Below are 21,885 nucleotides of genomic sequence, written 5' to 3'. Positions count from 1 at the left end.
CGCTGCGCACGCGCGTCTGCATCATCGGCAGCGGCCCAGCCGCGCACACGGCGGCCGTCTACGCCGCGCGCGCCGAACTCAAGCCGGTCCTTTTCGAGGGCTGGCTCGCCAATGACATCGCCGCGGGGGGCCAGCTCACCACCACCACCGACGTCGAGAACTTCCCGGGGTTTCCAGAGGGCATCCTCGGCGCCGAGCTCATGGACCGCTGCCGCGCGCAGTCCGCCAGATTCGGGACCAAGATCCTCACCGAGACCGTCACCTCCGTCGACCTCTCCGCCCGCCCCTTCCGCGTCGCCTCCGACGACACCGTCGTGCACGCCGACTCCGTCGTCGTGGCAACCGGCGCCGTCGCGCGCAGGCTGCACTTCGCCGGCTCCGACGCGTTCTGGAACAGGGGCATCTCCGCCTGCGCCCGTCTGCGACGGGGCCGCGCCCCATCTTCCGGAACAAGCCCATCGCCGTCGTCGGCGGCGGGGACTCCGCCATGGAGGAGGCCAAATTTCCTCACCAAGTACGGCTCACAGGTCTACATCATCCACCGCCGCAACGCCTTCCGCGCGTCCAAGATCATGCAGGCCCGCGCGCTCTCCAACCCCAAGATCCAGGTTGTCTGGGACTCCGAGGTCGTCGAGGCCTACGGCGGCGCGGAAGGGGGCCCGTTGGCCGGCGTCAAGGTCAAGAACGTCGTCAGCGGCGAGGTCTCCGACCTCCAGGTGGCCGGGCTCTTCTTCGCCATCGGGCACGAGCCGGCGACCAAATTTCTTGGAGGGCAGCTCGAGCTCGACTCCGATGGGTATGTGGTGACCAAGCCCGGCTCCACGCATACCAGTGTCAAGGGGGTCTTCGCCGCCGGGGACGTCCAGGACAAGAAGTACCGCCAGGCCATTACTGCTGCTGGATCAGGTATAATGTCTTGAAGCTTCATTGTAGTTTTAGTGCTGCTGTTTTTCGTAATCAATGATGCCAATATGATTTGCACAATTGTTGGTGATGAATCATGGTTTCTTTTGGCTGCATCCAAGTTATGCTATGAAATGGCATTGGTGGATCTAGAATTGGTGCATGCCTGGTGCCAGTTTGTGGTACGCTAACAACATTGCTTGTTTGCCATTGAAATAAATCATAGTAAAATACATCACTGGATAAGCAAATGTCTAATTTAGAAGTACCTGATCTTCGTCGCTAGGAATATATAAATGGCTGAAGTAACAAATATGTTATGCGATAATTATACTGTTTACACAAATGATATCATCAGCTGTGTCAATTTTCAAATAATTCACAAATACAATTGCATCAATTGATTCCAGGTGAGCAGTTTATGTTCACAATGTACCTTTCAATATGAAGTGTTGTTTGCTAAGATAGTATTTGTGGAGGATTAAGTAGCGATGCTTGAGTTCGGGGATTCCTGAAGCCTTGCATGGTGGATTCCTATATTAGATTCTTTGCCTCACAAGCTTATGCCTTTTTTGAAAAGATCAGGAAAGGGTGGTATATTCATGCAACATTAGGTTACTAACTAGTTTGGATGACAAAAGATTAAGATTCAGTCCCCCTCCCCACCTTTAGAAGCTTTCCACAGGTTCTCTCTTAAGAGGCTTGAGGCTTCCACATTATTTTGCTCAAAGCGTACATTTATAAATGTTGTAAGTATTCAAAGTATGTTCTTGCTCATTCCAGTATTGAGGTTCCTTCTCTATGATATTTGAAAATACCCAAGATGTCATGTGGGGACGCACCTACATTAGGAGGAAGCGGGCCCGCGACGTACGCCGAGCCGCCGAACGCGCAGATCGCGTGGTGATCGCGGCCAGGAGCGAGGCTGGCTCAAACGACGCTCGTGGCTAGCCAGGGAAGATAGAGTTGGATTCTATTTTAGTTAGAGTTGGATTCTAGATTAAAGGAGTCTGTTTCCTATTTTAGCTTCAGGCCACCGGCCATATATATTCATTGTAACCCGTACATGGGGGATTAAGGAATATCAAAATCAATCTACTCCTCTCTACCTTCTTCAACCTAAGCCCAGCAGATCGTGAGGGGTAAAACCTCCGTCCCTGGAAGACACGGCAGGAGGCTACGAACTTCGTAGTCGAGGGCCAGCTACCCGAGGGTCTGAGGCCCTTGACAACCTGGTATCACGTTCCCGGCGATCCGCTCAGTCCCGGTCTTCGTCCCCGCCACGCCTGACCTCTGTAGCCGCCGCCACCCCGCCACCCGCAACCGCCGTTCCAATCTCATCCGCCTCGTTGTCCACTGGTTTGTGCACGGCAGCCATGGGTGATCTCGATGCCCTCAAGTCCACCGTGGAGAAGCTTGCTGAAGCCGTTGCGTCCCTGCAAGCTACCACGCAGGCTAATGCCAAGACGATGGAGGCTCAGGCTAACGCGATCGCGGCACTCTCGGCCGATCATTCGTCCTCATCAGGCAGCAAGGCCCTGTCCGGGGAACACTTCCAGGACCGGCCGCCCAAGCATCAGAAGATGGACTTTCCGCGTTATGACGGCAAGTCCGACCCGCTCGCGTTCATCAACCGATGCGAGTCGTACTTCTTCCAGCAACGGATCATGGAGGAAGAGAAGACGTGGCTGGCGTCGTATAACCTCGTCGACGGCGCCCAGATGTGGTACATCCAGGTCCAGACGGACGAAGGCACACCATCCTGGCGCCGTTTCAAGGAATTGATCAACCTGCGGTACGGACCGCCGCTACGTTCTGCGCCTCTCTTCGAGCTGGCGGACTGCCGTCGCACGGGGACCGTCGAGGAGTACCAGGAATGTTTTCAGGCGCTCCTGCCCCGAGCCGGCCGACTGGACGAAATCCAGCGTGTCCAACTCTTCACCGGCGGGCTCCTCCCTCCGCTCAGCTTCGCCGTACAGGTCCAGAACCCGCAATCCCTTGCGGCAGCAATGAGTCTCGCTCGGCAGCTGGAGCTCATGGAGCAGTACCAGCCCACGCCGGCCAAGGCTGCCCCTCGCGCCATCCTGCCGGCACCACCGCCGCGCCAGGCCGCACCCCAGCCAACGGCGCCCAAGGCACCCACGCCTACGGTCACCATCGAGGGGCGTCCGGTGAAGCGTCTCACCCAGACGGAACAGGAGGAACGGCGCCGCCTCGGCCTATGCTATAACTGCGATGAGAAGTACGGGCGGGGCCACAACCGGGTCTGCAAAAAGCTCTTCGTCCTCGACAGCATCAAAGAAGACGACGACGCCGCTGCCGAGGGCAGTGCCGACGGCCCCGCCGGGGCGGACGCGCCGGTGTTCTCTTTGCATGCCGTGGCGGGCGTCCGCGTTGGCAAGACCATCCAAGTCCGGGTCCAGCTGGGCTCCGAGGTCCTCACGGCCCTCCTCGACACCGGATCGACACATAATTTCATCTCGGAGGCTGCTGCACTCCGAACCGGCCTGCCACCGCAACAACGACCACGTCTCACGGCCATGGTGGCCAACGGGGAGCGCATCTCCTGCCCTGGAGTGCTGCGGCAGGCGTCGATCACCATCCAGGGTGCACACTTCAACGTCGACCTGTATATAATGCCACTGGCAGCCTACGACATGGTTCTGGGGACGCTCTGGATGGAGACATTGGGGCCGATCGTGTGGGATCTTTCTGCCCGCACCCTGTCCTTCCAGCGCCAGGGGCGCGAGGTCTGCTGGATGGGCGTGCCTTCGGCGGACGAGCCGTGCGTCCAGTCCGCTACGGCCACCCCCTCCCTCCTCGATGAGCTGCTCTCCGCGTTCTCAGATGTCTTCGCCGAGCCAGTCGGCCTGCCCCCGCCAAGAGGCCGTGAGCACGCCATTATCTTGAAGCCCGACGCGCAGCCGGTCGCGGTTCGCCCTTACCGCTACCCGGCGTCCCACAAGGATGAGTTGGAGCGGCAGTGTGCCGCTATGATGGATTAGGGCGTCGTTCGCCGCAGCACTTCGGCGTTCTCGTCGCCGGTCCTCCTCGTCAAGAAGGCCGACGGGACGTGGCGCTTCTGCGTGGACTATCGCGCCCTCAACGCCCTCACCATTAAGGACGCGTTCCCCATTCCGGTGGTGGACGAACTGCTCGACGAGCTGCACGGCGCGCGGTTCTTCAGCAAGTTGGACCTGCGATCGGGCTATCACCAAGTCCGCATGCGGGCGGAAGACATACACAAGACGGCGTTCCGCACTCACGATGGGCTCTACGAGTTCCTTGTGATGCCGTTCGGGCTGTGCAACGCCCCGGCGACATTTCAGGCGCTCATGAACGACGTGCTCCGCCCCTACTTGCGCCGGTTTGTCTTGGTTTTCTTTGACGATATACTTATCTACAGCAGGACATGGGCCGATCATCTTCGTCATCTTCGCACCGTCCTCGCCCTCCTTCGTCTCCATCGCCTCTTCGTCAAGCGATCCAAGTGCGCGTTCGGTGTCACGGCTGTGGCGTACCTCGGCCACATCATCTCCGAAGCGGGCGTGGCTATGGATCCGGCCAAGGTGCAGGCCATCCATGACTGGCCAGTACCCCGGTCCGCTCGTGCCGTGCGAGGCTTCCTCGGCTTGGCGGGCTACTACCGGAAGTTCGTCGCCAACTACGGGGCCGTCGCCGCGCCTCTGACAGCCCTCCTCAAAAAGGATGGCTTCTCGTGGACTGACACCGCGGCCTCCGCCTTCGCCGATCTCAAGGTTGCGGTCACGTCCGCCCCTGTGTTGGCTATGCCCGACTTCGACAAGGGCTTCGTCGTCGAGTGTGACGCCTCGACGCATGGGTTTGGCGCCGTTCTCATCCAGGAGGGCCACCCGCTCGCCTACTTCAGCAGACCCGTCGCCCCCCGACACCGCTCTCTCGCTGCCTATGAGAGGGAACTGATCGGCCTCGTCCACGCCGTTCGTCATTGGAGGCCCTATTTGTGGGGACGCCGTTTCGTCGTCAAGACTGATCATTATAGCCTCAAGTACCTGCTGGACCAGCGGCTCTCGACGATTCCACAACACCATTGGGTGGGAAAGCTGTTGGGCTTTGACTTCACGGTGGAATACAAGCCTGGCGCGGCGAACACGGTGGCCGACGCGCTCTCACGTCGCGACACGGACACGGGGGCCGTACTGGCAATCTCGGCGCCACGGTTTGATTTCGTCGAGCGTCTCCGTCAAGCTCAAGCTGCTGACCCGGCCTTAGTGGCCATTCATGATGAAATTCGCGCAGGTACTCGTGGCGAGCCGTGGAAGGTCGTGGATGGCGTACTCCAGTTCCGTGGCCGCCTCTACCTTCCACCTGCGTCCCCGTTCGTCCAGGAGATCATAGCGGCTATTCACGACGACGGGCATGAGGGAGTGCAGCGCACGCTTCATCGTCTTCGCCGCGACGTCCACTTTCCCGACATGCGCCGCCTCGTGCAGGATTTTGTGCGCGCGTGCGATACGTGCCAACGCTACAAGTCCGAGCATCTCCATCCGGCCGGACTGCTGCTGCCCCTGCCGGTGCCGCAAGGTGTTTGGACTGACATTGGTCTGGACTTCGTGGAGGCCTTGCCGCGTGTCCGTGGGAAGTCCGTGATCCTCACTGTGGTGGACAGGTTCAGCAAATATTGCCACTTCATTCCCATGGCCCACCCCTACACCGCCGAATCCGTCGCGCAAGCTTTCTTCACCGACATCGTCAGGCTGCACGGCGTACCGCAGTCCATGGTGTCCGACCGCGACCCAATATTCACCTCCGCGTTCTGGAAGGAACTCATGCGGCTCATGGGTACTAAGTTACATATGACGACCGCTTTCCACCCTCAGGCCGACGGGCAGACAGAGGCGGCCAACCGCGTCATCGTCATGTATCTTCGCTGCTTCACCGGCGATCGTCCTCGACAGTGGGTCCGCTGGCTCCCTTGGGCGGAGTACGTTTACAACACCGCCTACCAAACATCGTTGCGGGACACGCCTTTCAGGGTGGTCTATGGTCGTGATCCGCCCACCATCCGGTCCTATGAGCCAGGCGAGACTCGTGTGCCTGCTGTCGCCCGCACCATGGCGGAACGTGAGGAATTCTTGGCAGATGTCCACTACCGCCTGGAGCAAGCACAGGCCCTCCAGAAGAAATACTACGACAAGGATCATCGTCAAGTTTCATATGTTGTGGGCGACTTTGTGCTCCTTCGCCTTCGTCATCGCGCTCCAGCTTCGCTGCCTCAGGTCACCAAGGGCAAGTTGAAGCCCCGCTTTTTCGGGCCGTATCGTGTCGTCGAGCTGATCAACCCCGTCGCCGTCCGTCTCGAGTTGCCTCCACGCGCCAAGCTTCATGATGTGTTCCACGTCAGTCTTCTCAAGAAGTATGTTGGACCTACTCCGGCTGCACCACCCGTCCTGCCGGCCATCCATCACGGCGCGGTCGAGCCCGAGCCCGAGCGTGTGACGCGCGCGCGCCTGGCCCGAGGAGTTCAGCAGGTGCTCGTTCATTGGAAGGGGGAGATTGCAGCTTCAGCTACTTGGGAGGATCTTGACACTTTCCGCGAGCGCTATCCAGCGTTCCAGCTCGAGGACGAGCTGGCCCTCGAGGGGGGGAGAGATGTCATGTGGACGCACCTACATTAGGAGGAAGCGGGCCCGCGACGTACGCCGAGCCGCCGAACGCGCAGATCGCGCGGTGATCGCGGCCAGGAGCGAGGCTGGCTCAAACGACGCTCGTGGCTAGCCAGGGAAGATAGAGTTGGATTCTATTTTAGTTAGAGTTGGATTCTAGATTAAAGGAGTCTGTTTCCTATTTTAGCTTCAGGCCACCGGCCATATATATTCATTGTAACCCGTACATGGGGGATTAAGGAATATCAAAATCAATCTACTCCTCTCTACCTTCTTCAACCTAAGCCCAGCAGATCGTGAGGGGTAAAACCTCCGTCCCTGGAAGACACGGCAGGAGGCTACGAACTTCGTAGTCGAGGGCCAGCTACCCGAGGGTCTGAGGCCCTTGACACAAGATTGGAGGAATAACTGAATTTCATGTTATACTGTAGTATTGATTTTCAGTATCCCCATGCCAAAATAGTTTGCGAAATGATTATCTTGCATTTAAGATTTAAGAAGAGTTAATCAGCAGTCATATTATTTATAACTTGATATAAACGATCTATCTGGGCAATTAGGTCAGACAGACCTAGCGCCAAGGGCAATTATCATATGCCGGGAGCAGCGTAACTTTGAAAAAGCTACAGGGAACTACAGTTAGATTGATATGGTTTCTTTTGTTCTGAATTATTGTGTTCTCTGTTTCGGTTATCCTTTTTAATTTGTTAACCGAGCTGGAACTAATTTGTATTGACATGGTTTTTAAAACGAAAAATCCATTTTAAGATGTAATTCATATTTAAGCTACGTGAAAGTTCAATGAGCTGGATGCTTTGTTTCACTCTGTTATGCATTTCTGAAACAGTTCAGTTTCAAAAAGTTGGCAGCTCCATGTTGATAATGTTCATTAGACATTAGCTTATTACAGGAACATTTTCTGAACAATTTTCTAATACTGTGGTAACCGCTTGGATGGTACAGGTTGCATGGCCGCTTTGGATGCAGAGCACTACCTGCAGGAGGTTGGAGCACAGGAAGGGAAGACCGATTGACTATATCTGGGCCAAGCAGCTTGCAGCCCTTTGAAAACGTCTCTGTTGGCACCAAAAGCTGCTCTCTGATGTGATATGGTATAAGCAGTAGATTATTATTGTTCTTAGGCCTCAAATTGCGTTACTCAGGAAATTGATTCATGAGCTTGCCCAAGCTTGTATGGATTATTTCACATCGTTTACTAGTCGTTAATTATACTTTACAAATTTGTGCTTCTGCGGGTGAGGAAGCACCGGTGTTGCTGATGTTGTCAATATTATGCTTAAGATTGGTAAATGAGTTTAGAAGACAGATTCTTCTAGCCATGGTCAGGAGCCACTGGGTGCTTTGGTATTCTGTTTTGGCTATGATGTACTGCCATTTGATGCCTGTCTGGGTTGATGTATTGCGATCCATTCTATTGCTGGGGAATGTTTGGTGATATATATATATCCATTGAAATAAATCATAGTAAAATACATCACTGGATAAGCAAATGTCTAATTTAGAAGTACCTGATCTTCGTCGCTAGGAATATATAAATGGCTGAAGTAACAAATATGTTATGCGATAATTATACTGTTTACACAAATGGTATCATCAGCTGTGTCAATTTTCAAATAATTCACAAGTACAATTGCATCAATTGATTCCAGGTGAGCAGTTTATGTTCACAATGTACCTTTCGATATGAAGTGTTGTTTGCTAAGATAGTATTTGTGGAGGATTAAGTAGCGATGCTTGAGTTCGGGGATTCCTGAAGCCTTGCATGGTGGATTCCTATATTAGATTCTTTGCCTCACAAGCTTATGCCTTTTTTGAAAAGATCAGGAAAGGGTGGTATATTCATGCAACATTAGGTTACTAACTAGTTTGGATGACAAAAGATTAAGATTCAGTCCCCCTCCCCACCTTTAGAAGCTTTCCACAGGTTCTCTCTTAAGAGGCTTGAGGCTTCCACATTATTTTGCTCAAAGCGTACATTTAGAAATGTTTTAAGTATTCAAAGTATGTTCTTGCTCATTCCAGTATTGAGGTTCCTTCTCTATACAATAAAATAGCACATATGTTTGACATCCGTTAGAAACGTGTATACAGGCGGAGAAAGTGTTTTTTTTTCCAAAACAGGGGTGGGGCTCAGGCAAGGAGGCCTCATATCCCCTTTACATTTAACCTGGTAATGTTTTTACTAGGACCCTAGAGAAAGCTGCCAATAATTGGCTGATTAGAGGCTTGCTCTCATACTTTAAAAGAGAAGGGTATTATCTCTTTGCGGGGAAGGGTATTATCTCCTTGCAATACACGGATGATACAATCATTTATTCTAATGTTGGTGAGCAACACATTAGGAATTTGAAATGTAGTTTGCTTTGGTTTGAAAAATTGTTGGGATGAGGATTAATTACCATAAAAGTGAAATCATACCTCTAAACCTTGGAGAGGACAATATACATAAAATAGCATATATGTTTGACTACCCTATAGGTGATTGTCCCATTAAGTAACTGAGAGCTCCCCTGCATGATGATAACTTGAAGAGAGTATGTAGGTCCAACCGCTAGTAGAAAAAATCCTCAAGAAAATAACCAGCTGGAAAGGGAGTCTGCTTTCTTATGCTGCTAGAGTCGTCCTAATTAGAACCAGTTTAGCTAGCATCCAAGTATATCTGCTCTCTTTTATCAAATTCTCAAAGTGAGCAATAAAAAAAAATCCTGAACTCCCATCTAGCAAACTGCTTATGGAATGACTCAGAAGGGAATTTCAAATATCACCTGGCGAACTGGGAAGTGTTAGTATGTGTAAGGAGTTTGGGGGCCTAGGCATCCCTAACATCAGAGATTTAAGTGTATGCTTGCTAGGGAACTGGATTTTGAAATACCAAAAAGACGATTCCAAACTTTGGAAGGAGCTAATAGACCACGAGTACAATACCAACAGGCCTAACATTGTTTGCACCAATGATAGAGCTGCCTCTAACAATTTTATAAGGGGCTCATGTGGGTTGCAAAACCAGCCAAGTTTGGTTTTAGATGGAAGGTAAGAAAACAAAGTTTTGGGAAGATAATTGGCTAGGAAAGTCTAGCCTAACTATCCAATATTGGGACTTGTATGTGATAGTGAATGAGAAAACCAAAACTTCAGCTGATTTGTGGGATCGCACTGAGCAGAACAGTCTGTGATAGAATGGAGAGGCTCTGGGAGGAAGTAGTACAACTGGCTTCTACTGTCAATTTAAATGAGGAGGAAGATGCCATGATCTGGCATTTTGCATCAAATGGAGTTTATAGTTCTCAATCCCTGTACAAGATCATTAACTTTAGAGGGATGTTCCCTAAATTCCTCCTCGAGTTCAATTCTTTTTATGGTTGCTGTCGAAAAATAGAATCCTAACTAGAGACAACCTGGGGAAGAGAAGAGAGCTGGTAGATGCCTCTTGTCTGTTCTGTAAGGAAACAGAGACCAGCCACCATTTATTTTTCAAATGCGTAGTTGGGGTCAGAATGTGGGAAGCCATCTCAGAGGCTGTAGGTAGGAGAATGGGTATAACTTTGAGTTCATTGGAGTGTGCTGGATCAGTAGTAAGAGATTTATGTTAGTTCATATGGTGTGTGCTGCAGCCTTATGGGGCCTTTGGAAATTATGAAATGACTTGTGTTTTAGGAATGTGTCTTCTATCCTACTGATGAAGATAGTTGGAATGGCACAGAACTGGCAAATTCTGTGTCCGGAGGACAAAAAAGATGTCTAGCAGGTATTATCTCCAATTTAAAGCTGATAGCAAGCAGGCCATAGAGAATAGCCTGCTGAAGATGGACAGGACCTGGTGTCCTTCCTGCAAGATGAAGCAAACTGGAATGTGAACAAAATTCCACCGCACTTGATGAAGTGGGTTTCACCAAGCAACAACATGGGAGGTGCTGCGAACTCCGGGAATTGGATGGACCTGGAGCTCACGGCGCAAGCTGAAGGAGAAGCCTCGCTTACCGTTGAGGAGGAGCCTGACGTGCTAGTGAGAGTCGTAATCGTAACAATCGGCAGTGGATTAATGTAGCTGCCTAGCTGGTGGTTTGCGCGGGTTAGCTTTGTCAGGCTGTTTGCAGGCGTGGAGCCTTGTAAAAACGTGCTCTTGTAAAAACCTTAGACAGGGGCTTGGTCCCTAAAACTCTAAAAAAAGTGTGTACAGGCGATATTTTGATTCTTGAGCTCCAAGTTCGTTGCACTTTCCTTCCTTAAATGACTTGGCTGTGAGTGGTTTATACTCTAAATCGATTTAAAAGCATCAACATTAGTATGATCGTTCACGATAAAACGTCCCCTTTCCTAGTTCATGCTTGTACAAAATAATCAATTTGTAGTGCTGGTATTCATTTGTCATCGTGGTGCCATTTTGACGTTTCAACAGTTGACGATTAAGTTCGGAAAAAAAAAAGTTCTTGACGTAGCCATGTGACATGGACATTCACCGAGAGTAGGGATTCGACGGAATCCACTTTTTGAGATTCACCATGGGGAAGTACGCATGGAGAAGGTCACTTACAATGCATGAACAATATATGAGACATTGATTTAGATAGGTTCATAATGCTTGGAAGCGTAAAACAATATGTCCTGTATGAGATTGTCGTTTGCTTGCTTGCTCTCTTTGGAAGATGAATACAATATTCCAGCCCTATTTTTCTGCTCATAAAGTCCCTAAATCATTCCTTGTATGTTCCTTATATACTCCCCTCTCCCCTGCCTCCATGAGAGTGCCCTATGACGTTTCATCTTGCCATGGTGTCCCTAGAGGCGGTGAGATTTGAACGGGTGGCTACCCATCGGGGTGCTAGACAATGCCACACTTAGTCAATGCGTGGCTTGTCACATCGGTCTGAATGTTCGGCACTGGGCAGTACTCTGGTAGCAGCAGTTAGCATGCCAGTTTGTGAACTACAAGCGCACGGATCAGTTGTAACTTTTTCCTAAGAGTATTCCCCAAGATTTTCAATCCATTGGAATAAGGTCATAAGCCTTAGACTAACTAAGAGCAACTCCAACAGATTGAGAAAACCAATCCCATTTTCCTATATTCCAGGTTAAAGGAGATTGAGGGGCAAAAACACCTCTCCAACAGATTGAGAAAACAATCCTCTTTCCTCGTATTTTCCCTCAATTGAGAAAAAAATACCTCCCACTCCCCTTTAGAAAAGGGATTTCACCCTCTCTCTCCCCGCATGATTCACTGCCCGCGAGTGCTCCTTGCCGCACGATGCCACCGCCCCGGCCTACCGCAGCACCACCGCACATGCGCCGGCCGCCGTCCCATCCCGGCATGGCACCGCCCCACCGTGCATGGCCTACACACGGCCACCACCCCCACCTACCACACCAGCCCTCGCCCTACCTGTCGCAGCACCTGAGCGGTGCAGAGCTGCCCCACCGTGGTGGCCAGCTGCAGCACGCCGCTGCCGGGCTGCCCCCGTGCCGTCCACGCCCAGGCCGCCCACGCGCCGCCGCAGGGTAGCCCCAACGCCGGCCGCGCCCAGGCCACCTGCACGCCGCCGCAGGGCCACCCCAACGCCACCCTTTCCTCCTCCTCCCTTCCGCACCGCCCACTCCTCCACCTTGTGCTTGGCCGCACCGTCGCCTGTGAGCCGCAGGTGCAGTGTTGGGAGAGAAGAAGAAAGAGAAAGGGGAATGTGTTTTTCTCAATCTGCTAGAGTAGCTCTCCCTTTTATCTCCAAAAGGTGTTTTCTCAATCCCCTTTAACTAGTATAGGGGAATGAAGTTTTTTCAATCTGTTGGAGTTGCTCTAAGTATCGAAAAACATGATTTAGGTTGCAATATGAATGTGAATATACATGAAGTATGAGCATAAGTGAACAAGAGTTAACTCATCTAGAGCAAAGCCTAGACTATGCATATGTTGTAAATCTACCTAGATGGCAAGCAAAACATGGTTCTCATCCAAAGAATCTTTAAACCACCACCTCTGGTCCGACTGGTGAAAACCCCCACCTTATACGGTAACAGATACTGTCACGATCCTACTAGTCAGCTCAAGTAGTGTAGGGAAAGAATATAAAGAGCATGTCTAGCTGTTATCATACATCAGGCATGCAATTCTAGTCACCATGACTACAAGAACATAATGTTCATGAATTTGAATAAGTAAAATCATAACAGTAGAAATCATAAAAGGAGGTATAATGATCACTATTAAATCGGAACTCATCTATTACTTCACCATGAATGATTGTTCATCACAAGATCTCCACTGAGGCCATACCTACGACTTGTGAATCCTAGCTCCAAAACTCCGGCGTGGATCTTCCTCGTTGGGCGATCATGCTAGCCAGAGGTTAGCCTCTGGACAACTGCACGACCCTCAGCTCTCTATAGATGGTTGTCCCTCAAGTTCCTTGACTTCTGCTGCTAATTGTTCTCCCGTGTGCCAATGGAGAATGGGGGTATTTATACCCTAGAGAGGGCGTAGTCCAAAAAGGAAGTCAAATGGGCGAGAGGAAGGCCAAGGATGATTGGCCTAGGTGGGTCCAGGTCGATTGACCTGTCCCTTTCTTTTGTCCTCCCGCATCCTCCTTCATCACCAAGTCTTCTCTGATCTTCTGGAGTTTTCTTTTGTCTTGCATGTGAGCCTCTCATTGATATCCTTGGAATAATAATGGATCTTGAAAAGAAGAAATGCCGTCGCCCTCTCCTCTAGCGCACTTCGTCCTCTTCTCGGCGATCTCCCTGATCCATGGCGTCGCCTGAAGATCTGTCGACATGGGTGGACTCTCTGACTTGAGAAGTTCTCATCTCCAGTTAGTTTTTCCTCTACTTCCTCTGCCTCAAAATTCTAGTTAGTGGCTTCCTTTGGGCGATCGATGATCAAACTGAATGAGGAATCTGTTGGATTGATTCTACAATCCTGCCTGGGTGGTGTAGCACTAGATTTCAATGTGCAGCATTTGTTGGATTTCATTAACTGATTTTCTGTGACCTCTAAGAACATTGGTTTTCTAGTTTATCGACTTGGTTCTTATTCGTGCAATTCTTTTGCGGTCTTTTTCGCACTCTGGGAAAATGGTGGTTCAAATTGGGAATTTCTATTCTAGCATTGGAGTAAAGAACAAGATGATGAGTGGACTCATATCCAAAGGAAATCCAAGAAATTCTCCTATGTGATGCTGCCCGGCAACCCATGGCTGGTGCCTCGGTTTCTCGCAAGAAATCTATTTTCCGCAGGCTTGTGTATGATGCAGATTATTACAAGTCAACTTATGCAAATGGTGTGGATGATAAGCGAGTGCCAGTTCATCATCAACTAATTTTTCCTAATAAAAGGAAGAATTTTCATCATGAGCCGGCGGCCGATGCACATGGTCAGTCATTATCAGATGAGCCGAGGTGAAATTCCAGGGCTACTGATTCAAATTTCAATTCGAATTCAAAAGCTTCATTCAGTCAGGTGTGTTGTTTCTGGTGCCTTTCCCTAGGCTATCATATCGCTGATTTCTCGAATGAGATTAGATGCAAATCCTATTTCCGTTATGGTCATGTTGCTCATTTCTGCCGTAATGCTCGACCTTTTTCTCATCTTTATCGGGTCAAACATGAAAAGTCCATGGTCAATGGAAAGAGGGTAGAGGAAGTTATAAATACCGCGGCTGCTGGTTCGACCCCTTCCAACCCTAACCCCTCAACTTCTCCGGAAGTCTCCGCCTTACCTCTACCGCCAGAAAACCCCACCCCACCACCACCGCCTCCTCAGCCAGAGCCATCCATGGCCAGCTTCCTAGTTGATCCCCAACCTTTAGTGCCCTAGGGTTTTGAGGTGCTCCTCCATGACCCCAATCTTCCCCTTCTACGCCTCTCCACCTATGTCGCGGGTTGCATTGACAAGGCCAATGAAGATGTCACCATCGCCATCCTCTACCTGACGGTGGTGAAAGAAGACTTTGATCTGATGGCAATGGAAATGTGCATCTACTTTGATCGTGAGCACCATATCCGCAACCTAGAGATCCAGCCATGCCCGATTGGTGAGGCCTTTGTCACCTTCAACAGTGCGTTGGAAAGAGAGAGGTTCCTAAACCAGGTATGAAGCTTCGATGAATATTAGATGCATTTCATCAAGCATAATTAAGGGATGAATGCTCACACCCATGATCTTGATCAGGAAGCTTGGGTGATGCTGTTGAACTATCCTCTAGATCTGCGCCAAGCCTCTCACCTATCCAAGGCGGTAGCTGGATTTGGCATGCTCATGCAATGGCACCAGACCAACTACAAGGCTAGAGTCATTGTCAAGGTTTATCTCAAGGATGATGCCAAGATTCCACAAGCTGTGACCATGACAATGGGAAATCCACCCAATGCAAGATCCTTCTCCTTTCAAATATATGCTCTGTGCAAGAAGGACATTACTGTGCTTCAAGATGAGGATCCTGTTCCGAAGGAGGGCCCTCTGATATGAACCCGCTAGGTTGAATCCCAATCTTTTGATGAGAGAAGGTGGATAACTTGATTTGGGGATGGTGAAGATGTTCATTGTCCAATTACAACCATCCAAGGATGTTGTGCCTTAGCAACCGATACACCACCTTCAATTGGTTGCCGCGATCATGTGGAGCATGATCAACCAAACTACTAGGATAATTTCTGCAAGCGATCGAGGAACAAGTAAGAACAAGTAACTCAATTGCAAATATGGAGATAAAAACCAATCTGAAATCACAAAGTTGGGGTTTTGAATCGAGTAGAACGGATGGTCTAGTCGACACACGCGTCTACAAGGAAGTAGCAATGGCTAAACTTTCAACAAAACAAAACCCGAGTATTTTTGGTAGCGGCAAGGGGTATAATAATGTGGGAGGATAACCACAAGGGTGTTGGGATCATGCTCCAACCCTAGGACATGTCCCTAATGGACCCAACTTGATACACGGCCCATTGGTCTAAAATAAGGTGACACAAGACCTTGGATAGAAAAACCTTTTAGTAGTAATTTGATTATTGCAGCCACCTCAGAAAAGATATGGACATGAGTCTAGATCCATATGAAAATAGACTTCATAGTAAATCCATGAAGTACTTGAATGCTCCAATCCAAATTCGTATGCGACCATGGTGACCATCACAAGTTGGTGCAGTTCTGTAGTCCGAATTCAACTCCAAAACGTGTTGGATTTGATCTCTTTCTTTCCTTGGGCCAAAAATAACATGGTGGCCTGGTGGGGAATGCTGGGAATTCTTGGACTTAGTCCCCAATCAATTTCTTTGGACCTCTATACCTTCCATGTGTGTTTAACACTCTTTTTAATCCATGTATGTATTTCTGAAAATGACAATGAACACACATCATGATGCAGCATCAATTCATCAAATGTATCAAATACAATCATCACAAAGAATTATTTCACCTTTGAATTAAAAGTTGTTAATGTGGTTGTACCCGAGATGGTGATGTCCTTATCATCCCCTCTGCATCCCCTCCCCTTTGAAGCTGCTAGGTGGATGGGCCCAGTTGCACCTGGAGGCACGTCGGAGGGCTCAGCCTCTGGTGGTGGTAGCAATAAACCGGCAGGAGGTGATGTGCCAGTTGATGAGGAAGCTTAGAGTGGTGGCTCCTTCTCAGGAGCCAAAAATATTTCAGTGCATTCCCTGCTCCTTTCATCAGGCCACTCTGCCACTTGTCATGTAGTCCACTCTGGAGGTATCTATATTGCCCTCTATGCCTTTTATGCCAGTCCTCCCCCCTCTTTGAGTAGCTACTCCTTCAAATTTCCGATGACACTAGATGTTGACCATGGTATTAAAGTGCCATCCTATTTTGGTGATATTGATATGTTGATGGACTTGGTTGAGGTGCTGGTGGATGAAAAGGTGGGGATGGCTGAGGCCGAGGACAAAGCTCCACAGGAGGAGGATCTTATGATCATCGATGAGCCAAAGCCTAAGATAACCCTGCGCAAGTGTCGCACCAAGAAGTTGAAGGAGCCACTAGATGTGAAGTTTGTCCGTAGGAGCAAGAGGCTCAACAAGGAACTAGGAGGCTTCAGGGATGAGGCTAGTGCTGCAGCTGTAGAAGAGCATCAGGAAGCCCTCCAGGCAATCGTGCCATATGAAGGAAAGGCCTCTTCCTCTAGAATGCCCACCCCACATCTATCTATTGAGAATGTCCAAGGCATTGCCACTAGGTTCCTTCAGATTGAGCTAGTGGTGGTCATAGCTCAAATCCTCCACCTGTTAGATGATGATAACTAGTCATCTTAGAAGTTTGAACATGTCTGTAGTTGGTGTTTGCAGTGTCCACAGTCAGTGTCTGCAGCCTGTGTGCTGCCTTATTTTGTTTCATGTTGCTATCAGTTGGTCCAAAACCTTTTGTGGATTCCTGGTTTCAGTTAAAATGGTTAGTTTATGGCTATGTGTGCTCATATATGCATTTCTACTCTATTTTCTGGCAAATGATGAATCTGAATGACATCACCTTTATGTTGATGAATGGCTGGGCTGTGTCTAGACAGTATGCACATGTGTTTCATTCTCTGATTTTTGATAAATAATACATGATCTATAAAAATACTTGTTTGGAATGTGAGAGGGATTAATTTTCAGGTTCAAATGGGATTCTATCAGGGACAAAATTTTAGAGAGTGCTGCTTCAGTAATATGGCTGCAAGAAACCAAAAGAAGTATCTTTGATCAATTTTATCTCAGTAAGTTTTGTCCCATTCAACTGAACAAGTTTGAGTTCTTTGGATCTGATGGGGCATATGGTGGATTGATCACAGTATGGAATGGCAACATGTTCACAAGAGATATTGTCCTAGTTAATTCCTACTCTATTACTGTCAAGCTTACCTCCCTGTTAACTGGGCTGTCTTTCCATCTGACTAATATCTATGGGCATTGTTCCTCTAATGAAAAAGCAGCTTTCACCTCTTAGCTATATAATTTTGACATTAATAATATTGATGAATGGCTTCTGGCTGGTACTTCAATTTAATGAGATCTCTTTCTGACAGAAACAAACCTGGAGGAAATGTAAATGATATTCTTGTGTTCAATGATGTTTTGCAACATCTTGACCTAGTGGAAATCCCATTCTAGGGGAGATCTTATTCTTGGAGTAACATGTAGGCTGCCCCACTCCTGGAAAAGTTAGATTGGGTCTTTACTTCGGCTTCTCGGGCTCTCAGTAACCCTGACACAAAGGTGGCTCCATTGTCGAGGACCCTCTCGGATCATATTCCATATGTCATTTCTATTGGCACAGCTATTCCAAAGTCGACCCTATTTCGCTTTGAGAATTACTGGCTAGATTTCTCGGAATTCATGGTGATAGTGGAAGTACACTGGAATTCATCAGCCTACTTTACAAATGCAGCAAGAACTTTGTCAGCCAAGTTTAAGCAGGTGAGAGCTAGTCTTAAGAAATGGAGCAAGGGACTATCCAAACTAAGCAAGCTAATCAATAACTGTAATTGGGTTTTGGCTTTACTTGATGGGCTTGAAGATCAAAAGCCGTTGAGCCGTGTGGAGGCAAACTTCAGGATTATTGTTAAAAATCATCTGGGTAAGCATTTAGAAGCAAAAAAAATCTACTAGAAGCAGAGAAACATAGCTAGATGGGTCAAATTTGGTGACAAAAATTGAAGTTTATTTCAAGCCATGGCAACATATTCTTTCCGAAGGAATTACATATCTAGCTTATTGTTGGATGATGGAACTCGGCTACAAGAATAGGAACAAATTGATGGTGCTCTTTGGCATCCTATAAAGAAATATTAAGGACTTCTAAGTTTGTTGGAATCTCTTATGATCTGGCAACTCTAATTCAATAGGCAATATTACCTGAACTGGATCGTGCTTTCACTGTGGAAGAAATTGAAGCTGCAGTCAAGGAAATGCCAGCCAGTCATGCCCCTATGCTTGATGGTTTTAATGGGTTGTTCATCAAGAAATGTTGGCCTATCATAAAAGACGACTTCCTCAGGCTTTGTAGAGATTTTGCTAAAGGAAATCTTGATCTCACAAGTATGAATGGCTCTTTGATAACTCTTATTCCAAAGAAAGATTCTCCACAAACAGTTCATAATTTCAGGCCTATATCCCTCCTAAATTATTCTGTCAAGCTTTTAACAAAACTCATTGCTAATAGGCTGCAAGCAATGATTTGAAAGGTGGTACACACAAACCAATATGGGTTCATAAAGGGAAGGTCAATACAAGATTGCCTATCATGGGCTTTTCAATTTCTTCATATCTGCCAGCAATCCAAAAAAGAGATTGTGATTCTAAAATTAGATTTTGAGAAAGCCTTTAACAAAGTGGAACACAAGGTCATTCTAGATATGATGCATTTCAAAGGTTTCTTTGACAAATGGATTAACTGGATCAAGAGTATCCTCCAATTTGGGACTTCTTCTGTCTTGCTTAATGGGATCCTAGGCAAGCCATTTGCATGCAAAAGAGGTGTTAGGCAAGGTGATCCCCTGTCACCACTGCTCTTTGTCCTAGCTGCTGACATGTTGCAAACAATCATCAATGAAGCCTGTAATAGAAAAGCTATTAGCCATCCTCTTGGTCCTGACTTTGGGGGAGATTATCCAATTGTATAGTATGCAGATGATACTCTATTCATCATGCTAGCCAATGCTCCTGATTTATTTTGTCTCAAAGGTTTGTTGAGATCCTTTGCAGACTCCACATATCTTAAAGTCAATTTCAACAAGTCTTTTATTGTGCCTATAAATGTGGAGGACACCAAGTGCCAGATGTTGGCTAATACTTTGGGTTGTTAGATAGGATCCATGCATTTCACATATTTGGGGCTGCCACTAGGTACTACCAGACCATTTGTGGAGGAATTCATGCCTGTGTTAACTAGAATGGAGAAGAGACTAATGGGAATAAATAAGTTTCTTTCCTACTCAGAAAGACTCATTCTTGTCTTTTCAGCCCTCCCCACTTTCTACTTGTGCACTTTTAAACTGCCAGTCCCAATCATTGAATAGATTGAGAAATATTGCAAGCATTGTCTTTGGAACAATGGCAATTTGACAAAGAAGTGGGGCTGCCTAGTTGCCTGGACGATTGCTTGTAAGCCCAAAGATCAGGGAGGACATGGCATCAATGATCAGAACTCAAAATTCGGCCTTGCCAATCAAATACCTACATAAGTTCTACAACAAAGTAGATCTTCCCTAGGTACACCTGACATTGAAACTCTTCTACAAACATGGTAATCCACCACATGCTAGATCTCAGGTTGGATCTTTTTGGTGGAGAGATGTGATGAGTTTGGCAAAAAAATATATGTCTATGGCCTCACCAGTGGTTCACAAGGGTGATAGGGAAAGATTCATGGGATCTGGGTAACCTAAGATTGAAATTCCCTCAGTTATTCTCTTTTGCCAAAAGGCCTAACTGCTCTGTGAAAACATTTGCTTGCCTCTCTCCAGCATTGCTGCTAATTAGGTAATGGAGCTCAATGGTCTACTAGATGGCATTTTTCTCTCCGAGGACTGCAAGGATGTTTGGCTATTCTCATGGGGATCAAAAATATATACTTCAAAGAAAGCTTACACCAAGCTCCTTGATGTCCAGCAAGGCCCTCCACTCTTCAAATGGATGTGGTAGGGGTAAACATAAGTTCTTCTTCTGGCTCCTCTTGAGCGAGTCTCTCAATACAAGAAACATGCTTTGAAGGAATAATATGTTTTTGCTGGACTATAACATACCTGGATTTTTCCTAAATGTTATTGTTTGTAAAAAAGTGTATTTCAAAAAAATTTTTGTGCTTGATGTGTTTGCTCAGCATCATAAGGCTGTCTTCTTGTGTTCTCTCTAAATTCCTAGTAATTAAATTAATTAAAATTATTTTGAGTGCTAAGGACAATCTTCATGTTAGTGTGATTTGGTTATTAATTGGCTTATCGTTTCTTTGAGACAATCTTCATATTAGTGTGATTTGGTTCTTAATTGGCTTATTGTTTCTTTGAGTGTGACTTATATTTGAATTTTAAATTCAAATATAAATTAAAAGCTAATTAAACTAACTACCCTATCTAACTTGGATCCTAGCCTAAACGTGATATTGGAAAATAGGCTAATTCATTTGTATGAATTCCTAGCTAATTAATTTGATATCGGAAAATAGGCTAATTCATTTGTATTAATTTCCCAAGAGCTCAATTTGAATCCTGGCGTTCCGGCTCATCGAACTAAGTCACTGCTATTTAATTCATTTTCGAAAAATTAGTCTAATTCATTTGTCCTAAGTTTATGTTAACAATTTATTCCGCTGGATATAATAGTTTTGGCCCAGACCATAAAGCCTATCTAAAAACCCACTAACTAAACATAACCCTCTCAGCTCACCACTCACCCTCCCACCCTCTCACCACTTACCCTCCCTCTTCTCTCCTCCCAAGCCGCCGCCGCACCCTGCTCTCTTCTGCCCTCTCCTTCCACCGCAAGCCAGAGCCCCTCTTGTTCTTTCTCCTGCATCTTGCCTCCCTGCCCTCTCAGCTCGATCTCTTCCCCCCGTCTTTTTCTCCACCGCAAGAACCAGCAGCCTGCTCCCTTCTCTCTTTCTCGCTATCTTCTGCTCCACCGATCAAGCAAGCAAACAGCTTGGTTCTTTTCTTTCCCAAATCAATAAGCACGTTCAGCTCTTCTCCGATTAACCGTCAAGCACCACAAGCAGGAGCACCTCTCCCATCGCTATCTCCCTCCTCTGTTTTCCAATCCAAGCCAATTCCAACAGCAGCAGCTCTGCTCCCCTTCCCTTCTCTTGCCCAGGCGCAAGCCGAACCAGCAGCTAGGCTGGAACACCGCCGCCTGGACACGCTGTGGCGTTTTGGTCTGGGCATGGCCGTGGTGCCCGGGCTGTTCGCCGAAGGGCCGCGCAGCAGCACAGCGTCAGCTTCCTCCCCAACGACGACTGTGGGAGGGAGCCGGAGGACTGTGCCACATGGAGCTCGAGCCGAAGCAGCGGCAGTGCCGCCGACGTCCGCAGCAGCTACAGTTGCCGCTGCCTGATCTACGCCAAGCTGCAGTCCCGGTCAGCGACGACTACACTGAACCAAGACTGAATAACGACGCCAAGCTGCTGCATCTCAGCTTCTGGAACACAGCCAGCCTCCACCTCGCCCACAACGTGTTCGACGAAATGCCTGAACGCCCCGTCGAGCCCCTAGATGAGCAAAGCCACCACCTTTCGTACTCGGGGATCCTTCTGTTGCTGTTTTTAAAAAACCAGCAGACCCACCGAGAAGGAAGCTCCGAATAACTAGGGCCTTGTTTAGTTGAGGCCCGAATCGGACTTTGTACA

The 21,885-nt window shown here is 48.2% G+C and overlaps 1 protein-coding gene across 1 annotated transcript; it reads left to right on the top strand.

Moving 5' to 3' along the window:
- Nucleotides 1-2: 2 nt before the first annotated feature.
- Nucleotides 3-7,983, top strand: LOC101755955 (thioredoxin reductase NTRA-like; the record flags this gene model as incomplete). Its single annotated transcript, XM_004966904.2, is given in 5 exon segments — nucleotides 3-416; nucleotides 418-435; nucleotides 437-499; nucleotides 501-906; nucleotides 7,512-7,983. Coding segments are annotated over 5 exon segments (972 nt in total), but the record flags the coding sequence as incomplete, so codon positions are not given.
- Nucleotides 7,984-21,885: the final 13,902 nt, after the last annotated feature.

The sequence above is a fragment of the Setaria italica genome, chromosome IV (genome assembly GCF_000263155.2).
Source record: "Setaria italica strain Yugu1 chromosome IV, Setaria_italica_v2.0, whole genome shotgun sequence".
NCBI classification, from domain to species: Eukaryota; Viridiplantae; Streptophyta; class Magnoliopsida; order Poales; family Poaceae; genus Setaria; species Setaria italica.
This window is presented reverse-complemented; position numbering and strand designations above follow the sequence as displayed.